This window comes from Ammospiza nelsoni, chromosome 15 (assembly GCF_027579445.1).
Source record: "Ammospiza nelsoni isolate bAmmNel1 chromosome 15, bAmmNel1.pri, whole genome shotgun sequence".
Lineage (NCBI taxonomy): Eukaryota > Metazoa > Chordata > Aves > Passeriformes > Passerellidae > Ammospiza > Ammospiza nelsoni.
This window is the reverse complement of record NC_080647.1, coordinates 4545970-4559597: the sequence shown is the minus strand read 5'-3', so window position 1 is coordinate 4559597 and position 13628 is coordinate 4545970. Positions and strand designations below refer to the sequence as shown.

Sequence of the window (13628 nt, the reverse complement as noted above, 5' to 3'; positions counted from 1 at the left end):
GGGGACGCGCGGCTCGGGGCAGCCGCGCGGGGGGAGGAGCGGAGCGGAGCGGAGCGGGCGCTGCGCACCCGGAGCGCGCCCGGACCGGCGGGCGGGGGCAGCGCCGGGGTGGTCCCGCGGGGCTGCCGCCGGGGCGCCGCCGTTTAACCTCTGCCCGCCGCTAATCGCTCCCCATTTAAGCCGTGCCCCCCGCGCCCCCCCGTTCCCAGGCGCTCCCCATTTAAGCCGAGCCCCCCCCCCTCAGCCCCGCCGCTCCCCGCCCGGCGCGGAAGGAGTTAAGCGGCGGGGCCGCCTCACGCCCGGCCCCCGGTGCCGGCGGAGTGATTCACTTCCTGCCTCGCGCCCGCGCGGCCCCGCGGCCCCGCCCCGCCGCGGCTCGCCCCGCCCCCGCGCCGCGCCCATTGGTCGGCTCGGCCGGCGGCGCACCCCCATTGGCCGGCGCGGGTGCCAGTCGCGGCGCGGCCGCCGCCGGGCCGCCGTGCCGGTGGATGTCAAAGGCTGGCGCGGCGGCGGCGGCACAGTATAACTCGTGGGGCTGCCGCGGCCATGGCCACAGCCGCCTCCAACCCCTACGGCCTGCTGGGCGCCGGCGCGCTCGCCCACGCCGAGGGCGCGGGCATGCAGCAGGGCAGCCCGTTCCGCAGCCCGCAGAAGCTGCTGCAGAGCGAGTACCTGCAGGGCGTCCCCGGCAATGGGCACCCGCTGGGGCATCACTGGGTGACCAGCCTGAGCGACGGCGCGCCCTGGCCCGCGGCGCTGGCGGGCGGCCCGCTGGAGCAGCCCGACGTGAAGCCGGGCCGTGAGGACCTGCAGCTGGGCGCCATCATCCACCACCGCTCGCCCCACGTCTCCCACCACTCGCCCCACGCCAACCACCCCAGCGCCTGGGGCGCCAGCCCGGCGCACAGCGCCTCGCTGGCCGCCCCCCCCGCCGCCGCCGCCGCCGCCGGGCAGCCCCTGAGCGTGTACTCGCAGGGCGGGTTCGCGGTGGGCGGCATGCTGGAGCACGGCGGGCTCACCCCGCCGCCCGCCGCCGCCGCCGGCCAGGGCTTGCACCCGGGGCTGCGCGGCGAGGCCGGCGGCGAGCACGGCGAGCTGGGCGGCCACCACTGCCAGGACCACTCGGACGAGGAGACGCCGACCTCAGACGAGCTGGAGCAGTTCGCCAAGCAGTTCAAGCAGCGCCGCATCAAGCTGGGCTTCACCCAGGCCGACGTGGGGCTGGCGCTGGGCACCCTGTACGGCAACGTCTTCTCGCAGACCACCATCTGCCGCTTCGAGGCCCTGCAGCTGAGCTTCAAGAACATGTGCAAGCTGAAGCCGCTGCTGAACAAGTGGCTGGAGGAGGCCGACTCCTCCACCGGCAGCCCCACGAGCATCGACAAGATCGCGGCGCAGGGGAGGAAGAGGAAGAAGCGGACCTCCATCGAGGTGAGTGTCAAGGGCGTGCTGGAGACGCACTTCCTCAAGTGCCCCAAGCCGGCCGCCCAGGAGATCTCCTCGCTGGCGGACAGCCTGCAGCTGGAGAAGGAGGTGGTGCGGGTCTGGTTCTGCAACCGGCGGCAGAAGGAGAAGCGCATGACCCCTCCGGGCGAGCAGCCGCAGCACGACGTGTACTCGCACGGCGTGAAAACGGACACGGCCTGCCACGACCTCTGACCGCGGGCTCGGCCCCGGGACTGCCCGGCCGCGGCGCTGCCCGCCCGCACTATGGGCTTTAACTTATGGTTTCGGGAGACGCGGCGAGGGGTCCCCGCCCGCCGCCGCCTCGGCAATATTTTTTTTTCCTCTCTCCGACTTGGTCACACACGGTGTTTACTCGCAGACAAGGTTTGTTTTCGGTCTCCGCTAGGATGAAGGAAAAAAAAAAAAAAAAAAGACACACACAAAAAAAAACCCTCACCAACCCCACCGCAAAACAAAACCCAAACAAAAAGGAAGGAAAAAAAAGAATCCGAGAAAAAGAAAAAAAAAAAAGGAAAACCCACGGAAAAATAGAAAATGAAAAAAAAAAAAAGAACGAAAAACCCGACAGAAAAGGAAAGACAGATGTGTGCCTATGAATAACCTTCCAGCGCCTTGGTTATATCAGCTGTATTTCAGGTGAATCTGTTTTACAATAGACTAGTTTTGCATTTTTAAAGACTTATATAGCGTTTTTAAATGTCTGAGGTGTTTTACTACAAACTGTACACAATATTTGTGACCTAATTTGTATCGAATTGAGCAGTCCAAACGTTCCTCCCTTCCCCAAGCACCGGCAATGTCACCGAGCGGGGCCGGGGCAGGGCGGCCGCGGCCCTTCCTCACCCCCCCGGAGGAGATGGGGCTCCCTCCGCGCCCGCGGAGCCCCGCACCGATGTGAAGAACGGGCTTATTTGTTGCAGCTTTTTTTCTTCCTTTTCAAGAACTTCCCAACACCGTAAAACGGTCGGGTCACAAGCCTGACCTCCCCCCCTCCCTTCTTCTCGCAAGGAAAAAAAATAATTATATATATAAATATATAAAATAATTATTTCTAGGAGATTTACCCGAAATTAAGCATCACAACCAAACCCGTGGCATTTGCTAGTCTTTTTTCTTTCCGAAGATGAGTTGGGCTTTTTAATCAGCGCCAGACTGAGAGGTCTGTAGTAAAACACCTTTATCCTTCTGCGCTTTCGCTTCGGAAATCGGTTTCTCTGTATTTTGTTTCGATAGTGAAGAGGAATGAGGTGTCGGGGGGAGGGAGGGAGGGAGGAGGACAGAAAACGCCCGCATTTGGTTCACGCTGAGCTTCTTTCCGCGTCGCAGGGAGATGCTGGATTTGTGGAAAAGCTTTTCTAGGGGGGAGGGCAGGGAGGGGGGGGGAGAAGAAAAAAAAAAATCGTAATAATCACCGACAAAACAAAACAGGGAGGGGAAAAAAAAAAACAAAAACAAAACAAAAACAAACCCTCTACCACCAAAACAAATCCCCTAAAATGCAAACGCCGTTTTTCGGGCGCAGGGAAGTGCTGAGCTGCACCCGCCCCCTCTCCCTCTGTCCCTCCCAGCCCGGGGCTGCGCTGTCCCCAAGGGCGGGGGGCGCGGTGGCCGCGCACCCACCCGCGAGGGGTCCGTGTGAGTGTGTGTGAGTGTCTGTCTGTCTGTCCGTGTGTGTGTGAGTGTCTGTCTGTCTGTGTGTGCTCCCCCCCGAGCCCCGCACCCCCGGGGCCGCCGGGCAGGGCCGGGCTCCCCCCCCGCTCCCGGGGCTGCACCCGCGGCCCCCTGAGGGCCGGGCCGGTCCCTGCTCCGCGGCTCCCGCACAGCATCCCCCCCTCCTCTCCTCTCCTCTCCCCCTCACCCTTCCCCGCCTCCAGATTTTTTCCTTTCGACATTTATATTTTTCAAGTATTTTTCAGTAAGCGCTAAAAAAAAAAAAAAAAGAAAATAGGAAAAAAAAAAAGAAATTAAGAGAAAAAGAAAAAAAAATAACTCGACACTGAGGACCTGCCTATTTCTGCCAACTTTATAACTGTACAGTTTTGTATATTAAACGTTTTTTGGAAGTTATTAATTTAAAGAAAGATCATTTAGTTTATTCATTTAGTAACTGATGTATAATAAACGCTATTTTCATTAAAGGTTGCTTTTTTCAACTATTTTATCCAAAATTGCCTATTGCAGTTGCCAACAATTATTTATTTTCAATAAATTCCGCATTATGTTTAAAAAAAAAAAGAAAGAAAAAAAAACGTTTCAGAAAGAAACAACAAAAAAAAAAGAAGCCTAAATGGGTGTCGGATAAAAATAATAACGAAACACACGAGTGGCTGTAACGTTTGGTTGTCGACCAGTTTTAGTCAAGGGGTTTATATTGACGCAATATTTTACTGTTGTAAAAGGAAAAAAAAAAATTAAAAAAAACCCAAAAGGTTTAAATAAACATTTTTACGAAAGAAAAACAAAATAGCTGGAAACCTGCGGGTGCGTGGTTTGTGCGCTGGCCGGGCCGGGCTGCGGGGGCTCCTCCGGCCCCTCAGCCCCGGGCACGGCCGGGGGGATCCAGGGGCCGGTCCGGGCAGTGCCGCTGGCACCTGCCGCGGCTGTGGGGTGGGAAAAAAGCGCTTTTGGGGCGGTGAAAGGATCCGTGCGGCTTTGGCGGGGCAGGGCAGCGTGTGTCCACCGGCGGAGCCGCTGCGGTGCGTGTGTACCGATATCGGTGCCGTCCCCGCGCTGCCCCCGCGGCGGGTCCCGGCCCCGGGCAGCGGCGGCGAGCGCGGCACCGGGTACCGGGCAAGTTTCTTTTGTTCCGCCCGTCCCCCCGCCCACCGTGGCCGGGCCGCGGCCGCCGGCAGCGGAGGGGCCGCGGCGCCGAGCCCCGTCCCCGCCCCGGGCCGCTCCCCCGGCGGGGAGGGCAGCGAGCGGAGGAACAATAACCCTTAATCACATCCACCGGGGAACGGCGAAACCCCGGCAGCCGGGGGTGCAGGGGGAGGCAGGGAAACAGCAAAAACTTCAAGGGATCGCCAGCGAAATGGGCTTTCATTTTATTTTTTTCATTTCTTCTCCCCCTTTCTGAAGCCGAACCTCGGAGAAAACAATACCCAACCCTTCTGCCAGCAGTGTAGGGGGGGAAAAAATTACCTTTAGGAATCCTGAGGAGCGGCCCGAGCAGGGAGCGAGCTCTGGTCTTCAATAAGCAACAGCAGCAGCACGCAAGTGGACAGGCGCCTTCCCACTGCACTGCCAGCACACCACCCCTCCTGCACCTGGGAGCGAGAGGGATTTGGGATGTGAACAGTGGGCCATGCATTGTTCCTGAACCGTAAAACTGATTTATTTCATTGCTAAATCTCTGTGAGCTGCAGCACCGCGGCCTTGGGGGCAACGGGCCTGCGGCCGCCCCTGCACTGGGCAGCGGGGCCCGGGTGGCTCCACTGAGGGACCGCGACCTCCGGCTCCCTCTCCTGAAGGATTACAGCAGCAGCAGAAGGAAATATAACCCCCAAAAGGCCGATTTTTCAGTCAGCTCCAGGAACAGGATGAATGTGGCATGGGCACCAAAGCAGGAGTAAAGAGCCGCGGTTTGTAAACAGCCCCAGCTGAGGAGATGGAGAAGGTCCGGGTTAAAGCCAGCCCAGGTTAAAGCCAGCCCTGGTTAAATCCAGCCCTGCGAGCTCACGGTGCCTCTGGGCCCAGGGAGGCAAAGCTCCTCAAGGCAGCCTTGGTTTGGAGGAGGGACAGAAGGCGTTTCACTGAAATTAGCCCGTTTTAGAGCCCTTTGGCTGCTCTGTAAATACAACCACAGCGAGGGCTGGGTTATGTCTTATTTTTAAACAAATTAGGTTGAGACAAAAGGGATGCAATGAAAGACGAAATCAAGTAAGTTTATAAACAGAAGCACTTCAAAGGCTGCTGGAAAGCTGAAGAAAATAGGAGAATTTCGTCTAAAGAAAAGAAAATCTCTGCTGGTTATTGCCCATCGATTTCAGTGTTCCTGTGAGCAAAAGGAAACTCTTTTGTGCCACCTAATGTTAAGTACAGATCACTGTTGTCTTCTTCGCTGCCCATCATCCATGGTGAGCGTGGGGAGCCCTCGGGATGCTGAGCCCATCAAGGTGGAGCTCAGCATCCCAAAGTCCCACCAAACCAAGGGCAGGGAGAGAGAAACTTCAGCTTCACAGTTACCTTCTGAATTTAGGGAGTTTTTTTTAAAAAAAGAACTCAGGAGGGGGTGGAGAGAAGCACGGGGTAGAATCATAAGAATTGAGAGACTCCAAATTTGGGCTTTGTTATAAAAAAGTAGCTGCAGAACGAGCACATCCAGGGTTTATGTAAGCTGCCCACCCCCAGGCTCCATCTCAGCAGCCTCGGGGCTTGGGGGAGCTTCTCCCTCTGCTCTCCTCAAGAACCCAAGTGGCCTGGCCTTTGCACACCTGTGTCTCCCAGCTGGAAGAATTTTGGTGTGTACTTAGCAGCCATTCACATTAATTTAGTATGTAAATATCTCACACTATCCTTTAAAGAATGGGCTGAAAGCAAGTGTTTCTCTGATGACAATAAATTGCACCGTTTTTGTGATTTTAATGGTGTTAAACGTCTTCAGCAATTTTTGAGGCTGAATCTTCCATGTTTTCCATATTATACTGGAAAAAAAACCAACCAGAGGCTTCCTTTGAGTTAAGTTTTCAATGTTTGTAAGCTGTGCTCTTTAAAGATGGCGAGGACATAGGAGAGGGTTCTCTTGAAAGCAAAAGATTACAAGAAGTAAGCAGAGATGCTATTTCACTTTAGGTTGGTCACTACAGATCATTCAAAATATGGACCAGTCAATCCATACCTAGGCTGCCTTTGACCAAGATGTTTTTAAAATCTCTCAAAATGAAATATTTCAAGGGTTTTTTTTTCTGTACTTTTAGGGGTTGATTCCATAGGTTCAGGCAGAACAGATGAAAGCAACCTTGGGCTGAGTCCATGTACCAAAGCCACCACTGATTTTAGGGCAGATCCACATGTGGATGGAGGCACATTTGAAACCTAAGTCCTTCCCCCAGGACCATGTGGGGCTGGGGGTGGATGCCCTGATCCCAAAACCCAGACAAAATTAATTGTTTACTCACCAGAGCAATCAGTGAGCTCACCATGCAAATGGAGTTATTAATTAATCTTTGCTCAACTGAATTCCAGGGTTCCATCCTAGGAAAAAAATGGGTAGACAATATTTCAGGCAGGTGACCAATCTGCTCAATATCCCCCCAAAATACCCACAGACATCAGGGCCTACATTTGTACTCAGTTTCCCCTTTTTCCAGCATCCTGTAACCAATAGACTGGAAAGGCTCCACAGCAATTACATATTTAGGATATGTGATAGCTGCAGTTAAGATCTTTATGACTGATTGCAGGATGAAATTTACTTCAAATGTGCAAGAGCCCATTTTTAAACCTCAGTCTTTCAGCTGCTTTGCATTAGAGATATTCCAAAGAATCAAAAGCAATTAGAGCATACGAAGTCTAAATGGTAAATAATTTCCAAATCAAAACCTTTATTAAAGCAATAAGCATCTATTTTTGTTAACACTGCAAGAGATGGAAAGGACCAAAGTAAAGAACTTTTGGTTTTATGTCATGGAAAGAAAGCCAGACTTCTATGCTGAAGAGCAGTATAGGAAATCTCACCCCAAGTGGGTTTTGGGTTAAGTTTGAAAGACTTGGGAAAGCAGAACAAGCAAAAGGATTTAAAACTCCCATTTTGGTGGTGGGATGGGAGTGGGGATGGTTTGCACATGCCTGAGATGGGATCTATGGGTGGATCCGTGGCTCCCGATTCCCAGCGAGCGCCTCAGCGGCTTGCAAATATTTGTAGAATCACGTCCTTAATTAGAGTGGTAAAACAGTATTAAATCTTGGGATGGGAGAGAAAGAGGAGAGCGAGGAAGAGCTGTCAGTGGCGAGAGCCTGTCAACAAGAAGTTAAAAAGGCAGTGGTAAATCTCATTTCTGGGAGCTCTGGGTTTGCAGAGCCATCGACCGGCGGCTCCGGGCTCGGCGGCTCCTGATCGATGCTCTGCTGGCACAGAGCACCACGCCGAGGGCTGGGGGCTGCTGAGGGACCTTTGGGAATGGGGATGTTTCAAACAGGGACTGGGGAAAGCTGGGCAGCAGCTCTCCCCACCCCTGGTGTTAGTTAGACACCCAAAATGCTGCTCTATTATTCCATCACTGGATTTTTATTTTTTTTTTTAAATTATGCCGGTCCTTGACTTCTGTGCCTCAAGTACAAATAATATTTACCCAGCATAGAAGCGCCATTTCTGAACCCAAGTTGTTTTCCTATTTGGCCAAAGCAAGAAGGTTTGTTTTGCATATTCATCTTCGACTTTGGGAAGGAAAAATCAAATCATATCAAATCAAATAAATGAAATCAAATCAAATCAGCCCACAGATCTTACTCACCAAAAAGTGGCTGGGGGAGATGAGAGTGTCTGAGCTCCCCTGCCATCACTGAAGGACAACTGGAGGTAACACGAGCTGCTCCCCATCCAGGGCTTGTACTTCTGTCCAGATTATGGGATTAGTCTCTGTTACATCTATCTACAGTTGGGAACTTGTGATCCAGTTAAAGCAGCTTGAAAGGCGCCCAGCAGGTGCTGGGGTCCGACTCCGTGGCACAAATTCTGTGAGTTACAGGGGCAAAGCAGGGCTGGCCTTGTGCCGGGCTTCCCAAGGCTCCACACAGCTCAGGGAGACAGAGAAAGAATCAAAATCCTGCCAGAAAACTCTCCCAGACAGGGAAAATCAGCCACAGCCTCCTTTTTTTCACTCTAAATCTTGAAATGGAGTTGCTAAAGCTTAAATACAAACACTGTCAGACGTGAGTTTATGATTCTCTGCTGCTCCACACACATCACACGGACACAGGGGATCTCCTACACCTCAGAAATGCTAATTCAGCTCTGGAATCCTGAGTTTGCAGAAACTGTCCTGTAAATGTCACGGGGGATTACCAAATCTACAAAGATTATAGCTCTGCATACGTTCAGACTATTGATTTAAAACTTTATTATCTTTGATATAAATTCTTCACAAAGGAAACAGTTCAGCAGTGGGAATTCTGTCCACGTCAAGCTTTTCCAGGGTTGAATCCTTCTTTACAATCCTGCTTTTCACTAGAGTGGGCAGATCTGTAGCTCATTCTACACAAACCCAGCACAGCACCTTATAAACACAAAATCCTGCCCTGCTCAGCCCAAACTTCTCCCAGCTGCAGCAGGGAGAGGATGCAACACACTCCCAGTTATTCAGCCACGAGGAGTTCCTAATGGAAAATGTAATGGTGTGGGGTTTACTCTCGTATGTTCCTCATAGTGTAGTAAAGCTGTAGTAGAGCCTCAGAAAATCTGCCTTTGTAACAAGATCTCTGCAGAAATGAATGCATGGTGATGTGGCTGGCAGTGGTTTGCTCAGAAAAAACATGCAGTTGCATAGTAAGATATTTATAACAGGATTAGATTTCAAGTACAAAGCCCAGTTCAAAGATTTTTCAGGATGGTGCAGGAGAAAATGACAAACCCTGAGTTTTTCTGAGTTCCCAGTTCCCTGTGGTGGAGAACCTTTGTGGTAAAGCATCGCTTGGAGCTGTCTCAGCTGGACCTGGGAAAATCACAGCTCCTTCCCAGCCATCCCAGGATGGGATGCAGATGAGCACAACTGGGAAAGGTCCTGGGCTCCCCTCCCTGGGATCTGCTCTCCTGCCCCTGACTCCATGGGGCTGGGTGTTCAGGGCACAGCAACCTGCCCATCCCACACCCACGTTGGCTCTCAGCCCTCTGGGCAGGAGTTTCCTTCCCTATGGAATTTCTCTGGGTGCCACTCTTGGACAGAAACAGTGCTGGAGAAATTCCAGCCCAGCCTGGTGAGAGAGAGCACCCCTTACAGGCCTCCATCCTGAATCCAGGTTAGAAACTGAACTCTGCCTTGTTACAGGAGCTCCATCCTGAATCCAGGTTAGAAACTGAACTCTGCCTTGTTACAGGACCTTCATCCTAAATCCAGGTTAAATTCTGCCTTGTTACAGGACCTCCATCCTAATTCCAGGTTACAAACTGAACTCTGCCCAGCTTTGTGCCCATTTCCTGTGCTGCACACCAGTTTAGATGAACTCCAAGTGTCAAACTCACTGTGAACATTTCCTGCTCTGTAACATTCTTCATCCTTGACTATAAAATACTTTTTTGCTGGTTTGTCCAAAATGAAGCACATCAAACAAAGAACACCAAACAATTCTTTTAGCAGAAAAGACTTGAGGGTTTTTTCCTTATTTCCTACAGAAAACACTTCCACCTCTCATCCTGAGTTGTTGATAATTCTTGTGGGCACAGGAGTGGTGAAAGGGATGAGTTCAGTGGTGCCTGATTCAATCCCCATCACACAACTCTCTTTCCAAGGGATTTATTCTGTGCCATTCCTCCCTCTTGCCCCAACCTAAGCCTGGAAAGCGCTGTGGGAATTGTAACACCTCATCTATTCCAAGGGAGAGGATAACAAACCAGGCTGCTCTGACCTTTTTGGGATTGGTGCTGTCTGATCCCTGTGTCCACAGTGGTGACCTGGGGGATGCCAGGCAGTGGGGCCAGTCCAGCTATGGCACAGTAAAAGGGTTAAAGTCAGGGTTTATGGGTCTGTTAAATGTTTATGGACTTTCACAGGCCATACCTGGAATTAAAATTATGATACCTTGTTCACATAACAAACACCACAAATTGCTGCATTCACACTGAATTTTCCTGGCAGGAAAAGAAAGTTTCTGTCAACTCTAAAGGATGAAGAAATTCAGTCTGGGGACAAAACCTGCCAAGCCAGCAGCAGCCCTGGGCTACTGAGAGCTGCTCAAAGTTACCTCAAGCTCCAGGTAACTCCTGTTTAAGAAGAGCTGTGAAAGTAAAATATGCAAAATCATTAAGTGTATTATTTCCTACTATTACCCCAAACAAATTACTCTGGAAAATTACGCTGTTTTGTCAAAATCTGATCTGATAGTTGGTAATGAAAATAAGTCATTAAAATGGCAGTTATTACAAGTGTATGAAAAGTAAAGCCAAAACATTAAATATAATGATGTCATTGATATTTATTTTATTTTCTGCTATATCACTAGCACCCTTTTTTATTTGTCTTGTAATAGAGTATTAAAAAATAAATATATGTACATAAAATGTTATCAGTTGCAAAGAATTAAGAATGTAGGGTAGGCACCAAGCCAGAATTAGTATCACATAAATGGAAATACATGATTTAATGTTAACTAATAGGTGGCACCCAGCAGGGACTGAGATCCTGGACACAGGAGAAGGGGACAGGAAGAACTGGGCTGATAGGTGAGAAAAGGTGCATGGTTAAATCAGTTATCCCAAACTTTACATCCCAAGTGCTTTATGGAAACCAAAAGCTTAAAGAAAGAAAGGAAAGAAAAAAGAAAGTTCCGCCAGGTTTCACAGCCTTTTAAACCTGGTCACAGGAATTCAGTGCTGTTTCTTGGGCTTTGTCCATCATTTACCTCCTGTGTTGAAATAAACTGAAACTCCCAAATAGGGCCAGGTGTCCTTGGGGCAGCTCCTTGGTGACATCCCAGCCCTGCAGTGATGGGTTCCCATTGTCCTGGGCAAGGGAAGTTCCTCCTGTTCTGCAAAACGAGGGAGGAGGGAAGGGAATGAGAGGGGTGGGAACAGGGGAGCCAAAAAGGGTCAGGCAGGAAATGGGGGCTTCAGCCTCACCTGTGCCCAGCTGGTGCCCAGCCTAGAGGAGGTAAAAATGAGAAACAACACTAAAAAAGAGGAATAAACATTAACTGGGGTGTGGGCTGAAGCATGGGGAGTGCTTTGGTGTGTAAGGGCAGTGCTGGGTTCAGCAAATGTTTGGGGCTGTTACTGAGTGCTGCAGTTCCTGAACATCCATGGATCCATGGTGCTAACACAGCCTTTGCACTCCAGAACCACCTGTGCAGCAAAATCATCACTGAAGATCCTTTTAGGAGTAACTATTCTTGCACTACAGAAAAGAGCCTTTACAAATTCAATAAAAAAAATAAACTAAATTCCTCAAGCAGGATTTTTTTTGCTCTGTTCCACGTGCTAAATATTTGGTCTGTGTTCTAGAACAAAAATTAATTTTTTTTTTTGGTAAATTTTTTGGGGGGAAGTCTCTGAGCTCATACACAGAAAAACTCAGGCTGCCCATGCAATTTTTGCTGTGTTTGAACATGAAAATATTAATGCAATGTGTCCCCACAGCAAACAGCGCTGTGGATGATGGTGATGAAGGGTGCACAGCAATGCTGTTGAGCTGAGCAGAAAAGCTCCTGATTAGACAAAAATTGTGGTTTTTTCACAGTGCTGAACACCATGGGATGTGCCCAAGCAATACATTGTGGAGGTCTGTGGTGTTGCAGCAGCAGCAGGAGGATCCCATGGCTGGGTAATCAGGCACGGGCTCCGTGCTCTCCCAGAGAAGCTGCGGCTGCCGAGCCCGGATTCCAGAGCTCTGTGATTCCCCCTGTGTCTGCCTGGAGTGCAGGAGATGGAGCAACTGGGAAATCAGCAGAGCAGCAAGCTGAGCACTACAAATTGGTAAAAATTATTTAATACTGGGAAGCCGATCTCGTCACCCCCTGGTAATTCTGTCAATTAAGCAGATGGAATTAATATTAATTATCAACGACGAATTGTTTGCAAGTGTCATAGTGAATGGGGGAAGTAGGAAGAAACACAGCACATTTGTGATGCAGAAGTGTTAGCTGTCTCTGAATATTTCCTCTGGAATCCCTTTTGGTTCCATTAAAAAGTACTTTTAGAAATAAATTTTTTTTACTGTTTGAGTTGCAAATCAGCCTGGACAGATTAGGAAGTGCCACAAAGCAAATGTGTACACTGAAATTCTCTCTGCTCCAAGAAGTTACATTCACTTAAAAAAAAAATAAATCAGAAAACAACCCACAGAGATGCTCAGCAAGAGTAGTCATCCTTGAAAAAGAGGGAAGAGCAGCACTTGGAAATATTTTAACTGGAGAAGCAATCATTGGAATATCCCTCCCACTCTGTGCTGATGCCATCAACAGATTGCAATAACTTTCTTTTCATATTAGGAAAAAAAAAAAAGAAGTCAGAAGGAAATGGTAAACCTATTCAATAAGCAAAAAACCCTGAATCCCTGAGACATCATTTATAATTGGTTTTCACTAATAATTTTGATTAATCTCTGCCACTTTGCTCTGCCTCTTCAAGGTGCCCCCTTGGCAGCTGTTGGGGAACCTTCTCCTTTGCCATTAGAGCAGGAGAGGCCTTGGGCATCAGCTTCTGGAGTGTTTGACAGCCAGATTTGCACAAAATTAATCCCCAGAGGAATATTTCCCTCCAGAACAACCTCCCTCCACCCCCAAAAGTTTTCCAAAAACTCCCACTGGCAGATGGTGCAAACACAGGCAGGTCCACAGGCACGGGAATTGTTCATCACCACTCGTGCTGGGGGTTTGAAACTTGCCACCAAGACTAGAAATGAAATTTCCCTTACTTGAGATCATTTCCCAGCTCTTTCTTACCTGAATTGGAAGGTGACAGCAGTTTCTAGGTTAGGAAAGGGAATTCTAGGTAACTGGTATGAGCTCTGGGAGATCCAGGACAAGGGAATAGGGGGCACAGGGGTAGGAGCAGCAATGGAAAAAGGGATACAAGCAGTGCTAATCCTTTTTTCAGAGCTGTGTATAAAATGATGGATCCATTCTGCTGCTTGAGGGACATAAATATCAGTTATTAAGACAATCAGGATTTGTTCCTTGCAATTACTTTTTAATAGAAACATGAATCTCAGTTAAAGCCAGATTTACGCTCACCCTTGCCTAACCCAGTGCCAGGATCTTTGATCCCAAATTATTTATGAAGTGGGGAAATTTCTCCTGCATGGAGTGTTTCTGTTTGAAATGGGCAATAGGTTCTTCCCAAAGGCCTTTGCACCTTTTTTGCATAAAATAATCTGCTGCTGAAATGCATTTATAGGTGCAGCATACAGTTATTACAAAAGCAGTCAACAATAAAACTTAAAGGTTTTGGGCAGAAATTGAATAAAAATGTCATTTCCAGTTTGAACAGTGAAGCTGAGACAGTGGGATCCCAG

The 13628-nt window shown here is 49.8% G+C and overlaps 1 protein-coding gene across 1 annotated transcript; it reads left to right on the top strand.

Annotated features, from left to right (window-relative positions):
* The first annotated feature begins 546 nt into the window (after positions 1-546).
* On the top strand, positions 547-2078 carry POU3F4 (POU class 3 homeobox 4). Its single transcript, XM_059482921.1, has one exon. The coding sequence runs from the start codon at positions 547-549 to the stop codon at positions 1657-1659; it is 1113 nt and encodes a 370-aa protein (XP_059338904.1). The 3' UTR covers positions 1660-2078.
* The last annotated feature ends 11550 nt before the right edge of the window (positions 2079-13628 follow it).

Bases quoted from the DNA above. Each gene is read 5' to 3' on its own strand.
- POU3F4 (XM_059482921.1), top strand. From the start codon at position 547: ATGGCCACAGCCGCCTCCAACCCCTACGGCCTGCTGGGCGCCGGCGCG.